This window comes from Camelus ferus, chromosome 6 (assembly GCF_009834535.1).
Source record: "Camelus ferus isolate YT-003-E chromosome 6, BCGSAC_Cfer_1.0, whole genome shotgun sequence".
NCBI classification, from domain to species: Eukaryota; Metazoa; Chordata; class Mammalia; order Artiodactyla; family Camelidae; genus Camelus; species Camelus ferus.
Window position 1 is genome coordinate 27,821,719 of NC_045701.1, and position 21,091 is coordinate 27,842,809.

At 41.4% G+C, this 21,091-nt stretch overlaps 1 protein-coding gene across 3 annotated transcripts in view; it reads right to left on the bottom strand.

The window, feature by feature from the left end:
• Positions 1-3,513: 3,513 nt before the first annotated feature.
• FMN1 (formin 1) overlaps positions 3,514-21,091 on the bottom strand; it is a 397,658-nt gene continuing 380,080 nt past the window's right edge. For all 3 annotated transcript variants that reach the window (XM_032481561.1, XM_032481564.1, XM_032481562.1), the window contains 2 exons: positions 14,648-14,732; positions 3,514-12,450 (listed from right to left, as the gene is read on the bottom strand). In XM_032481561.1, coding sequence (XP_032337452.1) covers positions 12,406-12,450; positions 14,648-14,732 — 130 coding nt within the window. In that variant the 3' untranslated portion in view covers positions 3,514-12,405. The remainder of the gene's footprint in view (positions 12,451-14,647; positions 14,733-21,091) is intronic.

Consider the following 21,091-nt stretch of genomic DNA (forward strand, 5'->3'; position numbering starts at 1 on the left):
AATGGTTTAAAGATGTAAATGGAAGACATGAAACCATGAAACTCCCAGAAGAAAACATAGGCTAAACCCTCTTTGATATAAATCATAGTAGTATTTTCTTGGATCGCTTTCCCAAAGCAAAATAAATTTTAAAAAACAAACGGAACCTAATTAAACTTAAAAGCTTTTGCACAGCAAAGGAAACCATCAATACAATGAAAAGACAACCTATGGAATGGGAGAAAATATTTGCAAATGATGTGACAAGAGAGGTTAAAATCCAAAATATACAAATAGCTCATACAACTCAATATCAGAAAAACCCCAAACAGCCCAATCAAAAAATGAGCATAAGACTTGAACAGACATTTTCCAAAGAAGACATACATATAGTAAGCATTGCTAATTATTAGAGAAATGAACATCAAAACTGCAATGGCGGAGGGTGGGAAGGGATAGATGGGATTTCAAAATTGTAGAATAGATAAACAAGATTATACTGTATAGCACAGGAAAATATACACAAGATCTTATGGTAGCTCACAGAAAAAAATGTGACAATAGATATATGTTCATGTATAACTGAAAAATTGTGCTCTACACTGGAATTTGACACAACATTGTAAAATGATTATAAATCAATAAAAGTTAGAAAAAAACTGCAATGAGATATCACCTTACACTGGTCAGAATGGTTATCATCAAAAAGTCTGCAAATAACAAATGTTGGGGAGGATATGGAGAAAAGGGAACCCTCCTACACTGGTGGAGGGAATGTAAATTGGCATAGCCACTATGGGAAACAGCATAGAGGTTCCTTTAAAAACTAAAAATAGAATTACCATATGATCCAGCAATTCCACTCCTAGGTACATATCCAGAAAAAAATGAAAACTCTAACTTGAAAAGATATATGGACCCCAACATTCATAGCAGTACTATTTACAACAACCAAGACATGGATGCAACCCAAGTACCCATCAACACACAACTGGATTAAAGCGTGTATACACACACAATGGAATACTACTCAGCCATAAAAAGAATGAAATACTGCCATTTGTAGCAACATGGATGAACCTAGAGAATATTATGCTTAGTGAAATATGACAGAGAAAGACAAATACTGTATGATTTCACTTATATGTGGAATCTGAAAAATAATACAAATGAACATACATACAGAACAGAAACAGACTCAGACATAGAAAAGAAACTTGTGGTTACCAAAGAGAAGGAAATGGGGAGGGACAAATTAGGGGTATGGAATTAACATACATAAATGATTGTATACAAAACAGAAAATCAACAAGGATTTAATGTATATAGCACATTATCTTGTAATAACTTACAGTGGATTGTAATCTGCAAGAATACTGAATCACTACGCTGTACATCTGAAATGAATATACAGTATTGTCAATCAGTTATACTTCAATAATAATAAAGAAACAAGCCTGCATTCAGAGGAATAAGCAAACATTTCTGTGCTCTGATACGCAGGCAGAGAGAAAGAAGAGTTGGGGAAAACAAGTAGGGACAATTTTGAAAATAACCTAAAATTTAGTTTTATGACAAGAATAAGAACAAGACCAGATAGAAGAGGGCAAGCTACTCAGACAGATTGTGTTTTCCAAAGACAGTTGCACCACATATACTATTTACAATGTGGTTTTGATGTTCTTCCATCGAGAGGCGGGTTTTCTCCACCCCCTCAACCTGGGCGGAGCACTGTAAATGCTTCAACCAACAGAGCATGATGAAACTGACTGGATATGGCTTTTGAGCCTCTGTCAAAAAAAGCATTACCTGTTTCACCTCGGATCACTCAAGCAGCCCTGTAGGGAGAGAAGCACTGAGGCCCCCCGCCTAGAGCTGGCAACAACTTTTTCACCCAAGTGAGTCAGCCACCTTGGGTGTGCATGTTTCAGCCCCACTCAAGCCATCCTGGTGACTGCAGACCCAACAGATACATCACAGAAACCTATGAGATGCCAAGTGAGAACTGTCCAGATGAGTTCTCCTCAAACTAACAAAAACCATGAAAAATAAGAAGTGATTATTGTTTATTTCATCTACCAGATTTTGGTGGTGTTTTGTTATGAAGCAGTTGATAACTATAACATTACCTTATCTTACCTTTTGTCCTCACGCCACGGTGGGCTTGAAGCACACGTTACTTCCAGGAGACTCAGACGCGGAGGCACACAAGCAGGCAAGCCCAGTGCAGGCCAACTTTAAAGTCTTAGATTCCATGAATATATCATAGCCAGGTGAAATGGGCAGCTAGAGTCAAAGGGGAATATTCAACCTCGAATTTATGGCCTCTTAGTCAGACTATCAGCACACATGGGTTATTTAAAGAACAGGCAAAAATGATACTTAAAAATTCCACAGGTATCACTCTACTCAGCAAGGGTGAGTAAATCTCAGTTAAATGAAAGAGGAGCTTCTTCCTACAGTGGAGTCAATATTTTTCCTAGGGCCTCTGATATATAAGCCTCCACTCTTTTAGGTGCTTTAATTCAGAGCAATTTTAATAATGGTTTCTACAAACCTTTAGCAGCATTTGGACCCTCCTTTCCAAACAACAGTTCTAGAACTCTTCCCCACAGTGGAGTCTTTTAAAGAAAAAAGTTACCACGTGATAAATGAGTTGAGCAGCGACCAGGGCTTTGGCCGATATGGATTCTAGTCTGGTTGTTTTTTTTTTGGATTCTAGTCTTGATGTGTTTACTGAGTGTGACTTTCAGCAAGTCCTTTGAATTTCAGTAGTTTTTACTCTGTGAAATGGAGATTTTGTCCAGTGTCTGAAGATTTTTGCAGCTCTATGACTGATTTAGAAGACTACCTAGTGATGAAATGTCTCCCCAGATAATAACATTTATGTTCATTAAATGTATCTGTACACACTGGGGTACATTTCAGCAACCTTCTAGAACTCAAGAGCGCATGGCATTCAGGAATATGGAACAAATGACTCAATTAAAAAACACAGAGTCACACTTCTATTTAACAGAAGAGTGTTTTGCCGAATGTCTTTTAGTTTTTCTCTAAATATCTGCACGTGTCGTATCATTGCTTGAAAAGAATTTGCACCTTGTGTTTAATGTTAGAATACAATACAGTTACATTTCTGTTCTGTTTCCCTATGCTATCGCTTACCAACCCATGACACGAAGTCACGGACCCTTGTGGTTCTGCATCCCACAACCCCACCTTGGGCAATTTGTGTTCAAGCAGTGTTGCTTTTGGGTCAGCATAGCTGAGCCCGTGATTGGCTGGGTTTGTCTACTCAGTGTTAACCTTGAAGGGTGAGCCAGGTTACCTCTGCTGGGGTGATGGCTGGGGAGAAAGAAGAAAGAAGAAAACGTGAATGACAGTCTTACTGAGATCCAGCTCTTCTTGCAGCTCAGCAGTCATGCCGCACTTGAGCTGCAGGGAAAGAAATGACTGGCGTTCTCCACATCATTGTACTGTTGGGATGCTGTCTTAAATGCCTCCTGAAAACAAATCTGCACCGCACACCAGACGGACATGAAACCGAGATTTATTAAAATACCCTTAGCATATTTACAGTTGGAAGCCATGAATGTTGTTCTCTGCAAATTCCAAAAAATAGAGTTCTGTCTCTTAAATTAACAGAGTTATCAATAGGTTGGGATAAATATAATCTATCGCAGAGATAGAATTCTTTGAATAGACAATCTACATTTTCTAACCAATATATATTAATGTACAAAAATACTTGATGTGGGGACCAAGTAGTGTCAAGGAGGAAAAAATATATATATACACACGTATATTTTCATTATGTACAAATCAATATTGGTTCCTTCACCCTTTCTTTTTAAAAATAAATACTTCATTTGGTCACAAGTAACATTTACAAATTCAACTAGTGAGCATTTCTCAGCATTGACAAAATTAAATATGCAAACAAATTAGAAATACATATTTTTAAAAATTTAAAGGGAAAAAATACCTGAATCCAATTAGCTTATTACATTAAAAAAATACCCAAGAGCATGTAACGTAAGGTTTCATGTCTTTAAAGTGCCTTCTCATTTCTTAAACTGTCTTCATTACTGCTTAAAATCCTTGTAAGATTACACCCACAGATCGGTCTAATACTTAAAATAGGAAAATCAGCTTTTTCCCAGGTCAAATGGTTGACTATTTAAGACATGCTTATACTTTCCTTTTAAGTACTTACTTTTAAGTGCTTTCACAAGTGTAACAGTTACTATCGATCTGAAAATAACCACAAATTGTCAACATCCTGATCCAGATTCGCAAAGATGTTTGAATCATGGTTAGTAGTAAAAATCAAATGGTAATAAAAAGCCTGTGATTCAGAATGTTTGCAAAGAATTAAATCGCTTTGTCCAGCAGCACAGAAAAGTTACTTGAGATTCAAAACTTGAGTCTTATGCATCATAGCTGGTGACCTGGACTGATTTATCACTTACCAGAAGAATAGTCCCTAATTAGACAATTTTAAAGTAAAAAAATCTCTGAGACATCGAGAAAGACTGGAATCACCGTCCCCTCAACCTCCTTAAAATAAATTAGAATAAAACAGAAAAAGAAATGTATTTTCCATTTCTTTTATGGATTTTCCCCTCTGCCTAAGTGATGAGGTGGTGCTGACATTAACAAGAGACACACTCACGCCGCCGTGTCTCTCTTGGTGACAGCAGCGCTCCCTGTCCAAAGGGCTGCGGGGCGGAGCACAGGGTGTGAGGGCTCAGGGGGACATTCAGGTGTCTGTAGGGGAGAGAGGCAGAGAAAGCTGGGTCCTGGAGAAACTGGAAAGGTAAAGTGAGGGAAAAATAGCTGTTGGGTACGAAGGAAGAGGAGGCTGATTCGGAAGACTGAAAGGAAAAAAGCGAAAGGAGGCTGGATGCCAAAGGGACTTTTAAACAGGCATAGAAGAAACAGGGAGCTCCATGGACAACTGACCCCATGGAAGTAGATCTGAAATTTGATGGAGTTATTTCAGTTTCACTGGGATCCCTGCTTTTCCAGCACATTGTCAGGCATGGACCGACACGAGATACGGGGCACTCACATCGCCCTTGTACACGTGCCTTGAGCTGCCTTTGAAAGGCTGCCCATGATGCAGCCACAGTAGTGATCACCAGCTCCCTAACCAGGCATTGTATCAGCAAAACACTGCACCCTGCCCTTGTTCAAGTTTTCCTTCTCTCCTGCCTCTGTGTTTTTTTCCATCAGCCCATCACCCGTAGTCTCACAAGGTAAAATGAAGACACATAACTGCGTGGGTCAAGTTAATTTTCAGAAGCAGGGTCCAGGATGTTGCTAAGGAAATTAAACCCTAAAGGACTTGAAATAATTGACATTTCTGTTAAGCCTGATTCCTATTAGGACCCTGACTGATTTCACTTAGGTTCTGGGCATGCAGGCCAGTGTGGGTTTTCCAGGCCAAAGCATGATGCCCTAAATCACCATGTTAGTCTAAATTAAAACTCAATGACAGGGAAAGACTACGATGAATCAAGGACATGTTTTCTCTAAAGAAATCTTAAAGAAGTATTCAATTTCTAAAAGTTTCTGCCTTTTTAGGAATATCTTAGATATTTTCTTTAAAGGAAGCTCTTTTTTCTTAATACTTATACTCTTCAAAGATTATACATCCTATTAACAGTAGGGTCATATTATTTTTGTCTTGGGAAATTGAAGAATTGTAGAATTATAAAATTACTGTTTGAAATAGTCCTATCCCTTTGGTAAACCTTAAATCCTGTGTGTCACCCTGGGCAGAGAGGAGAATTGTCACTAGACTGTTTCCTTTACTTATGAATTGGTTTCCAAAGGAAATGGACATCTTTAGAGAATTATGCAAAGTGAAACCACCTTCTTAATGCCTTGGTGGTCAGATGTGAAGAAATAAGATGATAGCTAGGGACAGGTTGCCAAGAAGAAGGGGAAAAAAATGAGCTCTATATACATCACTCAAACCTACCTAAAATGTAAAGCTTCAGAACCCCCTAATCTCTTGCTGGGGAAAATAGTACAATCTTTGTATGCCATTCACCCATTTTTATACATCTTACAGAAACATGGAATTCAAAATCCACCCCGAGAGTTCCCAGAGAGCTGTGCATTCCTGAACACACCCATCCTAGTCACGCGGAGGTAGGGAGTCATTTCCCCTTACGCTCAGTGGTCTACAGGATTGGCCTCTCATTTCGGAAAAGCAGACCCAGAGGAATCAACAAAAACACGTTTGTTCCATGAGACAAGAATCAAAGCAAGCCCTGGAAGAGAACAATGAAGCAAAGTATGTACAACTTTGCCAAAGATGTTGACAAACCACTGGGAATGAAAACAACTCATTTCTTACTTGGTAACGCTAACTATAAATCACACACCGGCAGCTCACACTGTATAGGAGAGATGTATTCACCCTCTTTTAAGATACTCGGACAGTTTTAAAAACATGAGAACCCCTTAGTGTCTACACAGATAGAATTTAGGGAAATGCTCATCCTACAAAACAGCCTAAGGGTGACAGAAGGTTGTTTCCTCCATGGGGAAGAAGGCCGAATTTTTTGGAGGTGAATTTCTGTGGAACATTGTGGGCTCATCGGCTAGCCCAGTGCTATCAAATTTCACAAAAAGCATAAAAAGCAAATAGCCCACAGAAGTCTATGAACCAGCTTTCAGAAAAGGAGATAGACTGGAGATTCTTAGCATATTTAAGAGATTAAAAAAATAGCAAGTTCTATGAGCATAGCTGGAATGCAGAAGAATAGATTAATGGCTTTGGCGACCGCTTTCATATAAAAAAAAACGAGATTAAATCAGTCTCCCCCAGATCATAGCATGAAGAAGATATTCACCAACAAGTACTTCACAGACATAATATGTAAGAATTCGTTTGAGCTCTGACTGAAGCAAACCGTCATACTAGAGAAGGGAAGGACAAGAAAAAAAAGGTCCTCTGTGTTACCGTTTACCACCAAGGTGGCTGGGAGAGGGGCTGGGGACAGAGAGGAAGAGTAAGCTCCAGTAAGCTGCGGTGAGGACAGGACCACCGACTGAGTGAGGCTCCATTGGCTTCCCTCATCTCTTTGTTGGTAGAAACTGCACAGGGGCTTAAGAGACAGGTAGCTCGCTGCCATTTCCTTATCGTCACATTTCCAGGTAAGCTGTCAACTGCACACATTTCCCAAATGCTAAGTTTATATCACAGTGCTGATTAAGGGTCTTGGAACAAATAAGATACTGAACTGGCTTCAAGTCTGACACGTTAAAATCTCTCCCGAATCCACTGCTTCCCAGCAAAGCACTCATCTGGGAGGGTCTGGGAGACTGCCCACTCCTTGGGAGGGGAAGCGGACAACTGTGAAAATACAATTTGGGGGCTCTAACAAGGTGTCAACAACTGACGGGTGTGCAGAAATGTCACAGAATGAGCCTCTCAGTCACATACAGCTGTGTCACTAAGCCCACCGATGCCTTGACTCACTAACGGAGTTATAAATACCGTTCTGTGAGTCTAAAGGAGCCAGACCTGCCGAGGCCTATTTTTAAAGGTGCCTTTAAGTGACTTCTGCACCAATAACAGACAAGGTTCCAAGCAGCCAGATTGTCTCTCTCCAGAGTTGGAAAATGGAAATGTGTCCAACAAGTTATAAGCATTTTGGAAAGGTTAAAAACTAGCCATTCCTTTCAAATACTGTTAAGTTGGGCCACACAGACTCATTTCTCCTGGGCTGCAGATTTCTTTATGATGACAAAGTAGCTGACATGAATGAAACTCATTTCTTTATTCAATCTACTCTCTTCAGTTGTGTCCCTAAGGTACAAACCTAACGTAACATATGAAAAGGGGTATTCATGGTCTTCTGGATGGTCCATACATTTATAAACTGCTCTTGCAAGAGAACTAGAGGTAGGAAATTATAATGGTCTAGCACTGCTTCCACTTAAATTACAGCACTTCTCCTTGTATGTGGCTTTTCCAAAAATAAACTGTTCAAAGCAATACTTGACTCTCTTGAATACACAGTAAAAATCGCCCGGTTTAGGCTGAAATCTCAAGTGGGCATTAGACAGCTCTTACTTTGTCTACACTCATCAGCCCTCATAGCTGTTCAAATTCTTACACGCCTCGGACTTCCACAACACTGGGTTTCACAGTATGTACCCCCCGCCTTCTGATGGTTCAGGAAGTAATTAATTTGTGGATTGCCAAATCTGTTGCTGCTTTTTCTTTCCCTTCCACCTTTTGGTCATTTTTTTTTTCTTTCTGATTAGAACAGGTAGGCAGGATCAAAAAAAAAAAAATGAAGCTCACATCTAACAGTTCTTGTTAGCAATTTTTATAGACAATTTATAAAATTGGATATTTGATATTTACATTAGATATTGGGGGGGGGGACTATATTTTTTGAAGTTCTTCCTTCCCCTTGACACAGAAAGCCCCAAACTGGTTTTCTCTTTGTTTGGGGGGTGGGGTGGGGAGTACTACAAAAGAGATCAATCAGAATGTCAGGGAATGAAGTGCCTCCCAGGCCAACGTTATAGTCTGGTTCCTGCAAAAGAGCCCACAGATCTGCACTGCTAATCCCTCTTCAGGGCTGGCTGACGAGGCACTGTTTGCCGGGCTGCCGTATACAATGATCTGCACCAATGACACAAGGCAAGAAGGAAGTAGAAATAGAAATGAGAAAATACGATGTCTGAGAAAGCCTGAATAGGAATAAAATGAAAATTCCTCTATATAGTAGTATAATCAAGAGAGAGAGAGACGCAATCCCAGTCCAACAGGCAAACCTTTGCCAAAAATCCACTTACACATCTCTTGCTACATCTGGTCATGGTCTTGGAAGGACCATGCCGATGACTTCTTCATCTGGCTGGAGGTTTCCAGTATCAAAGAGTTTTATTCCTTCCTTTAGTTTTTCCGGTTTTTCTACCAGCAGCATATGAGCGTTTCATTTAGGGAAATGCCTTTCCTTATGGTCCTTATGAGAAAAGGAGGTACCTAAGAGAGGCTCAGCAGGTGTGTAGCTTCTACTGTCCTTACTGGGAAGAGGAGGGGGTCGGAGACCAGCACCCAGTCTGGCATTCTGTTCCTCAACCACGTTGCCAATTCGTTGCAGCAAGAACATTTAAAGATGGAAGAGCACCACTGGATCTCCTAATTCTACCTCCCAGATTTCAGAAGCTCTTTCTTCATAGTTCCTAGGTGGTTGCAGTGAATGTTTAAAGAGACAACACAGACATCGACCCAACGATTCAGAAGGCAACTGCTGGGCAGCAGGTCCCCAACCTGTGACCCCTGGGCCTCCACCATCATCGTACCATCCATTTCTTCTTGGCCATCTTTCCCCTTCACCACGCTCCCTCCTGTAAGCTGCCTCTTTTTGAGTTAAAAAGCCACACAGCACACCTCCGCACCTGATTTTTGATGCCCCACAGGCCTGTTTTTAGCCTAACGTGTTTGCACCAGGCTTCCGTGCAGCACACGATGTGCTTGTGTGCTCGATGCCTATGCCAGTTACTCATGCGAGACTCCGAACTGCTCTCTGCCGTGTCCTCAGATTTAATGAGTCTTGGCTAGGAAGAGATGATGATGTTTATAAGCTAAGGTTTCTCTGAGTCGGACTCGTAAGTCAAGTGTGAGTGTCTGGTTAAACACACAGTAGAAATACTGGCCACTGTCCCTCTCGCTCAGGCAGGGCTGTGCTTGGAAAAGCCACTTCGACCCTGCTGGCCAGAAGTGCCCAAGGTGCTCAGTGCTACCCCAGCTACTTCCTCCCCGTGAGAAGCTCAGAGATACCTCTGCAGTTAACACAATCTCAGCTGCGATTGGGAGGGATCGTTTTAAGTGCTTGCAGGTTGTTTTAGACAGCCCACCTTGAGCACTCTTGTAAACCTTTACCTGGCATCAAGTTAGGAATGAGGGTGCTGTCCCAAAGTAGTCCACGTGTGGACTCGGGAGGGGCGTCCAGACATACAACGCAGGATACAAACTGGGTGAGGACAGTGGGGATCCTGCCACGGTGTCTTAATACACTCACACACACTGGACTCGCTGGGCTTCCCCAGCAGAGAGGTAGGCAAGCTGCGCCCTTTAGGTATTTTACTGCCAGTTTCTAGTCTGTCCACGAGGATGAAACCCAACTTGGGCTGCACTTGTCTAATTCTCAAACTCAGTGTTTGCACTCATTATTCTTCAGCACTGGGTCCCTGAGAGCATGGTCTTGCAGGGTCATGTGGCCAAAGTGACAGTCCTGCTTCTGTCCAGTGGTTTTCTTGTGAGCATCCTACTCAGAGACCTGAAGTGGCCTTCATGGATCCCAATGAGAGCCGCCTGCTGCTGTCTTCCATCAAGGCTTTAAGGACTCAAAAGGATCTAGACTTAATGTTGTTCTCTGAGCTCAAAGTTGATGCCCAAGGCCTGGGCAAAACAGGCGTTTTTTTTCTTTTGGACGGTAATACTAGAAGGAATGTCACAGAGCACGGGGTGGCTGTAAGGAGCATTTGTTTTAAATTGAGAAATCTGTTAGGCTTTCTTCACAGTTCAGTGAAAATGAAGAGAAATAATCTAAGAAGGCCATATGAAAAGCTTGCTCACAAGCAACTTCTTCTAGTCATGTAAGTTCTTACTGGTTCTTCTGGGTTGGCTTGTCTTATCCTTTTATTTGGGGGCGGAAAAAAGAAACCACACCACAGTATTATGTTCTTTTCTTTTGGATTGTCAGAAAAGGTGGTAGCACCTACATGAATATGGCTTCTTGACTTGATCTGACCCTGACTGTGCATTCTTGACTCCCAGGACGGGCATGGTGTTAGGACACGGTGCTGCTTTAATTGGCTGAATCTATTCTGGGGTCCCTGAGGGGGCTGATGTCTAGCAGGCATGTTCTGGGTGAACACTCAGGTACCTGGAAAGGTGAGAGCGTCTGGGAAGGTGCTGGGGCGACAGGCAGGCCACATGTGGCAGCCAGATCAGGGAGGGTTTTAAGGTTCCTGCACATCTCCACACTGTCCTCTGCCAATCAGAGGAGAAAGCTTGGACCTCTCTCCCTTCAAGGTTGAAACTTGATAGACTTTGATCCTCATCTCAATTCACCCTGAGTCTCCTCTCTTCTCCCCTCGCAAGACAGATGTGAAGAGTGGTGGCTGAAGGTAATGGTGTCAGGAGAGCAGTCCAAGGTGGTTTCCCTGTGACTCAAGGGGTAGTGGTCACACGGGCTTCCAGGGTCAGATAAAGCTGCTTACGCAATGATATTTCACTCCAAGTTCGATATCAACGTAATTACCTTCTTTCCATTTTGATGGAACAAAGAACTTTTTTTCTGCCCTGAATTATTTTTTGACATCAAAGACCCCTGCTTCACTGTATGTCACTTGCCTGTCAGTCAAGGTCATGATAAAAGGCTGTGAGTAGCATTTGCTCTCCTGTCTACAAACTGCCTCTTGGAGTTGGTGGGAGAGGTCCAGCCACACATGGTCCCAGGACATGGCGTACAGCTCAGCTGTAGATCAGTGTGGCATCACCCACATACGAACGACTGGAGATGTGAAATGTGCCCTGACTGATACTGGGTCACTCGTCCAAGCAAGTGCTTTGACCCTAAGTCTGTCCCTGCTCAGGTATCAGTTTCTTCTGGGACAGAAGGGGTGGAGAATCCAGAAAACCACAATGAACTGATATGAAAACAAAAGAACGGGTCTTGCTAATGGCTGATGTCAACTCCCTGTATCATACTTTGTTCTCCAGGATGAAGTTTATGGCTATTTAATGCCCTTCTCCACCCACATATAATTCCATTTTCTGTCTTTTCTATTACATGAAAAAAAATGGAAAAAATATCCATTCCTCCAGCCTGGGAAATACATAGTCTTGGACCTCTTTAAAAACGTTTAGTAAATTTCAACATTTTTGGCGAGGAGGGCACGTCAGGATCTGGCTGCGGTAGGGTGAAACTAAGATCAGTAATCAAACCAGCAGTGTGTCCAGACCAAGGCTTGAGCTTGCTCAAGGCGATCGTCAAAAAAAGACCCTTTTCTTCTTCTATCACAAGTTTACATATATCAGGCCTGGGTTAGAAAGCTTGATATCTCTGCTTTAAAAAAAAAAAAAAAGAAATGGAAAAGCTTGGTGTTTATTCTGGTCTTATAACAGAGTGGACTTTGGACCTCTACAACAAACAGTTCCCCAAAATCCTGCAATGTTTCCATCAGCAGATTTTCACTGTTCTTATGGTTTAACAAGGGGCTTCCTTAAGAAGGCACGAGGTGCTCACTGCCGATGACCTCAGAAATGGGAGCAAAAGACACATATTAGTAACATATCTTTCAAGAACTTCCTGTAGCACTGGTGTTACAAAGGACCACGCGAGGTCCTCTGTCTCGCCATCGTCATTTCTCTGTGCCTCTGTTTTAGCTGGAGCTCACGCTGGCTTCCTTCTGACGCAGTCTTTCTTTCTGTTGTTTGAGAAAAAAAAAAATGGAGTGTATTATTCTTCCTTTGTCTAAATTTTCACCTTTTTCAAATTTTGATACATTTCTCAAGTGTTAGTCTAGAATACTGAAGAGAATTGTACCACATGCCCTAGAAATGAGAGAATCTCTATCCTTTTTTTCCTGAAACCCTGTTTCCTACCCCTTCCAATCTTACTCTCCCCAAACCAAACAAACCACATGAACAACCAGCTAGTCAACCAACTATATCCATCGAAAACACCAGCCTTTACAATGCTAGTCTGCTCCATTCTGTTCTCGTTTTCTGCAATAAAGTTCCCAACTTTGTGGTGTTACTCAGACTCCTCTCATTAGGGAATGCTCAAGAAATAGTTCCTAGGGAGTCTAGATATGAAAAACCACTCTTTCCAAGTTGACTGTGGCCACCTATAACCAACTTGGCAGAACTGAACAAAGGCTGGGCAAAACGGAAAATGACACGATTTCGTCTATGCTGAATGGCAGAAGCTCCCGTCTTGCCAAGGATGTTCTGCTCTGCTCTTCCTGAGCTTCCTCCCCAGGGACAGCCTTCTAATGCAGAAGGGCGTGTAAGTCTGCTGGTGAGATAAACAAGAGTACACAAAGCAGAAAAATGGACTCTCGCTGTTTCTACGACTTTAGAGAAGTAAATATATTAAGCATCGTAAGAATGAGACTGTCTGTTCTTCAAGGTGGACAGAAGGAAGGCTAAAAAAGAAATGGGACAAGTGCATTCCTTTGGAAAGAGCAGGTGCAGAGAGGAGCCCTTTGAGAATAAATTCTCAGCTGCTTGTGAGCTATGAGATGTGACAGTGCAGAGAATTACAAAATTGGCCTGGATGTAAACTCAAGATAATTTTTAAACACCCATCCTGAGTTTGGATCCCATCCCTGACTTGTGAAATTGAATCAGGGATCAGTTTATAAGCTCCTCCCTAATTTCCACCAAAACAAACTGGCAACAAAAGAAACAACCCCAACAAGTCAAAGATCACAACCAGGAGCCTGCGCACCGCGGAGGCAGCACCTGTAAGAGCACGCCCCGGTCAACTCACAGCTTCCCCTTTGTCCACAGGGCTGAGTCCATCCTCTCTGCCCCTGGAAATAAGGTCTGGCTGTAAAAGTTAGCCCAGAGGCCCGGGGAAAGGAGTAGTGGCCAATGAGGGAGGACGACAAAAATCAGAGTTTGAGCCCACTGCCACCAAAAATCATACAAGTGAGGGTGATGAATACACTGTCAAATGAGCACAGAGATGTGTCCATTCTGTCGGAGCGCTGCGTGCTGACTGTGGCTGTCCCTAACCAGGCTGTATGGCCCCGACTTTCCCATTTCTCACTCATCGACCTCACTCAACCTTCCTTTAGCTGCTGATGGGGCTGTCAGGAGAATGTCTCAGACAATCAACAGAAATAATCTCACTTGAGAATTTATACACCACTTAGATTGTCGAAGGATTTAAAGCAGCTGGCAAAAAAGTACTAGTGAAGAATGAAGAAGCCCAGTAACTTCACTAAGGCTTCATAACTAGTAAGTGGCTAAGCTGGGATTTGAACCTGTACACCTTGGGTTCCTAACCATTCAGGATTTCTACTGTAACATGGAGAGTCCTTGCAATCCTTACTGAAAACAGGACTGTGGAGGAGAGCTTCCCCTCGCAGCAAGGAAGACTGACTAGCCTGCAAGTGTCAAACCCAGGGAGAGACGTCAGGGGACCCAGGATCTGGTTCTGGTTTCTGCTATCCATTTGTGAAGTGATGCTAGTGAGGTAGGCTGTATCTTCCTGCATCTCCATTTGACCAGCTATCGAAGGAGCATTGTCCCCGTCCCTTTCTTTAACAGAGAAAAGGGACTGATGAAGGTGAAAATGCCCAAACATTTCAGAACGGTGATTTGAGATCGGGGGGCTCATGACGTGGAAGGGTGTGAAATGGCAAGTGACTACACCTGGTTTATCAGGAAATGACCTTATTCCAATTTGCTGGGAGAACACATGAAGCTGTGTTTCGTTCCTCACTCCGTCATCCCCCGTGTTCTTTCTTACCATATGCTTCCCTGGGACGGGAACTGAGAACCCAGATACTACTCATTCCTCTGAGTTTTATCCTTTAATTCAGACCCACTCCTGGGTGCACCTCAGTGATAATGAAAACCCTTGAGGTTGTGACGAAACATGCATCTCACCAGACTAGCCGTGGGGTTGATTTTCTTCGTCTCTACTTTCTTCTCTGATGTTAACTTGCTGACTGATTCCTGAGCCATTTTCAACCTGAAATCAGGTTGGGGAAGGGGGAGGGGAGAGGAGGAAAAGAAAGGAAGAAAAAGGAAGAGGTCAGGTTAAACAGAAACCCAAATGCTGTTGAATCAATCAACCGGCAGTTTGAAGACATAAGGGATGGTTTTCAGTGCTTTTCATTAAGTTCAAACTCTGCAAAGGTGTCTCTTCTGGGTTATCAAAATGGAACTCCCTTCACTGGCGGAGGGGCTCACTACATGTCTCTGGGGAGCCTACGCTTTTGAGACCAGTGATGGAGTTTCTGATCTACGGAATACTAGTTGTACTCACTTCACTTTCAGTGCATACTTCAAGGCTTTCTGGCTTGTGATCCACTCAGCAGATAAAATGAAGACAATTTTGAAAATCGAATTTTGGGGGAAACATATGAAAACTACAGATATTAAAATTCACCAATTCACATCAAGAGAGTGAAAAGACAACCCACAGATGGGAAAAAACATTTGTAAATTATATATCTGATAAAGGACTCGTATTCAGAACACATGAATAACTCTTACGACTCAAAGAGAAAGACAAAACCCAGTGTAAAAACAGGCAAAGGGTCAGAATAGACATTTTTCCAAAGACATACAAGTGACCCACCAGCACACCAGTTATCAGAGAAATACAAAGCAAAACCACAGTGAGATACCACTTCACAGCCACTAGGATGGCTAGAATGAAAAAGAGAGGCAGTAACAGGTTTGGAGGTGAGGATGTGAAGAAACTGGAATCCTCATACATTGCTGACGGGACCGGAGAATGGTACAGTCACTCTGGAAAACAGTTTGGTAGTTTTTCAAAATGTTAAACATAACTTCCATATGACCCAGCAGTTCCACTGCTAGGTCTATAAATAAATGCGTAGTCAAGACCACGAAAATGTATGTCCATATAAAAATTTACATATGAATGTTTATAGCAGCTATTCATAGTAGCCAGCTGTTCATAATAGCTCAGAGTAGAAACAGCTCAAATTTGTATCAGCTGATAAGTGGATAAACAAAATGGGGTATATTAACACAATGGAATATTACTGGACTGTAAAAAGGAAAGAACTGCTGATATATACTACAATGTGGATGAACCTCAAAAACATTAATGCAGATGAAAAAATCCACATATTATGTGCTTCCATTTATGTGAAATGTCCAGAGTAGACAGATCCACAAAGACACAAAGTAGATCAGCAATGCCAGGGGCTGGGGACAGGGTTGAAGAGGGAGTGACTTCCGATGGGTCACGGGTTTCTGCTAAAACTAGGGAACAGTGACGGCTGCCCATACTTAAGAATATACTGAAACCCACTGAATTGTACACAAAGGGTAAATTTTACAGTATGTGAACTGCATCTCAATAAGGCTGTTACAAAAAATCCAAGTCCACAAGAAGATATTATTTCTTATCCATCTCATCAGTTCAGCAGCATGGTACTTCTCATCCATCAGATCAGCAAATCTAGTAGTCAGACAGTTATCAGCTATTATTGTGGACGTGGGGAAATGGGAACTGCCAAGCAGTGCATGAGCGCGTGTGAATCGGCACAGTGGGCTCTGGCAGCGTCAAGTGAAACTGAAAACACACATACTCTGTGAGCTATCAGTTCTTCTTCTAGGGAGACACCCAAAAGAAACGTTTATAATTAGACACAGGGCTTTCACTGGGTCACATTCACAGCGGCAACATACGCAATCATGGAAAACTAGAAACAACCGAATTATCAGGTTCGATAGGACAATAGATGGATGATGACAGGAAACAGTAATAGCTAACATTCACCGCGTGCACATCCATGCCAGGTACTGTTCTACCTGCTTCATTGGAATTAAACCATGTAATTTGCACGACCACCTGTTAGATAGAGACTTTCACTATTTCCATTTTATAGCTGTTAAGCACCATCCAATGTTGTTTACAGAGCATATTCATTGAATTCATTTAACCATGAAAAGGAATAAACTGCTTCTATGAACTCAACAACTGTGGGTATCAGAAACATGACACTGAAAGAGTAACAAATTCTGCAGAGTGACAGAGTGAAGAGGCCATCTAGCCTGGCAGTCAAGTGCTCAGGGTCCAGAGCCTGACTGGGATTAATTCTCAGCCCCACTACTTAGTAGCTGTGTGACCCTGAACGAGTGACCTCTCTGTGCACCTAAAAAAGGGGATAATAACAACACTGTAGGTTATGTAGAGTCAATGAAGGGACTGCTGCCGCTCTAGACACAGTGTAATCATTCAATACACTTCACTACTATTGTTACTGTGCGGGAAATATGCTACCTTGTACATATGTCGGGGAACAGTGCCCACGAAACAATACTGTTCACGGATGCCTGCACCGTATATGTAAACATACATGTAAACATCTATTTGTATTTATATGCAGACTGGAAAGATACTAGTGTTCATGATAGAGGTGATCACTAGAATAACAGAAGAAGATAATGGCACTGGGAGGCAGTATGTCAAATAGAATTTCACTTTTATCTATGATACTTCATTCTTTAATTGTAAAATCTTAAAGAATATGTGGCAAAATGCTAACAGTTAATTCTAGGTGATGGGAACATGGGTGTTACAGTATCCTGAGTATGTTTCTTCATTTTTTTTTAATTGAAGTTTAGTTGATTTACAATGTTGTGTTAGTTTCTGGTGTGCAGCATAGTGATTCAGTCATACATATAAATATACATATTCTTTTTAATATTCTTTTTCATTATAGGCTATTACATGATATTGAATGTAGTCCCCTGTGCTATATAGTACAACCTTGTTTATCTGTTTTATACACAATAGCTTGTATCTGCTAATCCTAAACTCCTAATTTACTGCCCCTCTTTCCCTTTTAGGAACCATAAATTTGTTTCCTATGTCTGTGAGTCTCTTTCTGTTTTGTAAATAAGTTCATTTGTATCATTATTTTTTTTAGATTCCACATATAAGTGATATCATATGATATCGGTCTTTCTCTGACTTCTTAGTATGTTCCTTTATTCTAAAAATTTCTTCAAAAATATCTAAAAAACACTAAAGACCCACCAAATGAGACACTAAAAAAATGAACATGCTTTTTCTTCAGGGCCTCAGATAAAAATCTTTCACTCAATATTAATCACACACTTGCTTAATATTGAAGTGGCTGAGCACCTTAGCTCTTTACTTAGGAAATTTTGCACAATTTGCTTGAAACACATGCTTAGTAATCCAATCTCCCTGCTCACATGCACAAGTTAGTTAAATCAATTTAACGTGCTGACTTGTGCGCCAGAAAAGAAAGAAAAATGAGACAAAGATGAGCAATGATTTATACAGCCAAGAAATACATCTGCAAAGCTGCCGTGAGAGCGGGCACTTCTCAGCACTGGCACAGGTCTGTGTGTACACACCACACTTGCCTACTCAACTTGTCTGTTTGCAGCAGCATCTCTGACGACACCCACACAAGTAAAGAATGCACAGAAGGATCAAATCAAGGTCAGACTACACTGGAGACTGACCACCGAGGGATTTGCAGACAAGACGATGGTGTCGTCAATGAGGCCCCAGCTTGTAGCATCTACTCTTACTGGCTTCTCTCCAGCGAGGTTTGTTGTCAAAGGGAGCACCTATTAGTGACACTTTAATTTTAATGCCAGTGGAATGGTTTAGAATGACTATTTCTCTCTGAGCTCCCTAACTATTAGGGAACTTTTGGGGGTCATCTTTTGCTTAAGTAGTTCCTTTTCACCTTTGAATTCTGGTCTCTTCTTTCGGAGTCGGTCTTGTACTATTCTCCTGGCACCGCAATGCCTCCCCCAATTCCTGAATTTCTCAATCACTTTCCACGTTCTCTCAGTATCTGGGGTGATGTTGGTTGGGGATGTGAAGGCAGGGAGGCTGCGAGCCAACTTAAGGTCCGGTCTTCACTGCTAACCTTTTCGTCCTTGGTCAGTGGCTGCTCGGCGCACTACAGGCTGGCATGCACACCGCAGACTTCGCAGGACAATTCTGATCTCGGTGACTCCATCCTGCTCCCCTCTAAATGTTCTCATTCAACTTATTGTCTCCCTTTCACAGGGCATGCTTGCAAATCATAAAAGATCGGGAGAAGGCATAGCTTGGTGGCAAGCAGCTTCAGCACCAGCGAAGCTTGACTCTTGTTATCAGACTTGGAGCAGGTTAATCAACTTTTCTAAACTTCGGTTTCCTTATGTATAAAATGTTATGATACATACAATACTAACCACATGGTATTGTTGTGAGGACTAAGTGGATTAATACATCTAATAAAACATCTAGTACACCTGACACATAGCAAGTGGTCAATAAAGGAAAACTGTTATGGAATCTCCATCACAGAGATGAAGGAATTCCTTAAGAATGCAGGGCAATAGTTTTTCACTACAAATAAAACAAATGGAGCTATCAGCTAATTACTGTCTTGCAGTAATATCATTTAGGTGCGCCCTGAAAGAAAACGGAATCAACTAATGCTATTATTCCAAGACTTAGCAAACCAAGGAGCTCAGCTCAGTTTTTCTGATCTGAACACAAATTTTAAGAGTCATAACAAGAAGCTACACTTTGATGCAGGCATGACACAAATTTTTCAGCCAAATAAATAAAAGAAATGATTAAACTTCAAAGATTGCATCTACTTCCTCATATTTTTTTCCAAGGTTCTTGGAGGTAAGTATTATAAATAAAATTTAAATTTCAAATATTATAGAACTTCTAAGTATATTTATCAACCTCGTTTTTCTCATAACCAAAAGAACACTTGTTCCTTGTAGGAAAATTATATATTATGTATAATAAAATTATACATTATGTACTAATATATTATATATTATAAATTATAATATTAAAATGATGTATTATGTATTTATAGATGGAAATTATATACTCAACCGATACTGTATATTTAAAAGTATAAAGAAAAAGTAAGATTCACTGGCCATTTAAATGCTTTCCTCAGAATGCAGTTAAAACATAAGTGGACCAGATAATGAATATTATCACATGCAAACCTCTCAGACAGTAAGATACAAGAGGGTAGAGATGGTGGCTGTCATTTTTACTGCTGTGTTCCTAGCCCTTGAGACAGCAGCTGGCATGCATACACATGCTATGAACAAACCAACGGAACAGCAACTACACCCTTTACTAAAACACTGCTCACTTGAATTTCTTGCTGATGCTGAGCCCACGAGGCAGCCCAGGCTCGTAACCCGCACAGCTGTACGAGGCGCCTTAGTTTAACACACTCCAATCGCTGTCCTGAAAGTCTTACTATATGAACAAGGAGCCCTGTAAGTATGTAGTTGGTCCTGTCTAAGACTTTCTAGGACACTTAGAGTCACTTTATTAATAAAATGGAACGTCTTCCCACCTTTTCCTATCCTGAGGTACATTTATTACATAGAGAAAGGTAAAGCTGGTGGGATATAGCTGACGCCTCCTGCCAAGGTCGTCTGTTTCCCTGTGCTGTGATCGTTTTTATGAACCTGCCTTTTACACTGAATGGGAGCTTCTCAAAAATAGGAGAGAAGACTTCACTGTTTTCCTTAGCATTTTGCACAGTAAAACTGCACACACTAAGTGACCCATAAATACTAAGTTAATGAATGAACAAATAATTGTAAGTGATTAATCTCTAGTAATGTTCTTTTTTTATTGGCAGGAAAGGTAATTAGGCTAGCTGGCCTATCTATCTATTTTAATGGAGGTACTGGGAATTAAACCCAGAACCTTGTGCATGCTAAGCACACACTCTACCAGTGAGCTATACCCTCCCTCTAAGTGACTAATCTCTAAGCTGTAAAAATTCAGACATCAAGAATGGTTTGGGGAAAATATTCAAGTCCATTCAGGTGCATTAAAATATGAAGTCCTTTACTCTCACCTGAATACAACATCACCGATGCTAAAAACCAGTCCTGCAAAATACAAACCAGCAAATTCTCGCTAGATTCTCTGTATGTCCTTGACATTAGAGTCCGCATCACTTGTGGAGGGCAAGGCTGTTGACAGTGGCTTTTGTATCATATGATACAAAACTTATCTATGATAAGAAACAAATGCTTAAATATTCTGACAGTCTAGTTGTCTTAGATACATTGTTATGACAGAGCATACAGGCAGCTCTTAAAAACTGCTTTGACTTGACAAGGGATGGATGGTCAGATGACTGACTTGTTGGTCGGTCAGCCAATCTGTCTGTCTCCAAATGTTCTTCAAAAACTATGGGCAAAGGGTCTTATCCTTGTGGAAGAAGCTACAGCAGCTGCCGCTGCTGGTCATGTGACATTCACGCAGCATCAGTATTCTGGTAATGACGTGGGAAGAGACTGCGAAGTGGTGGTCGG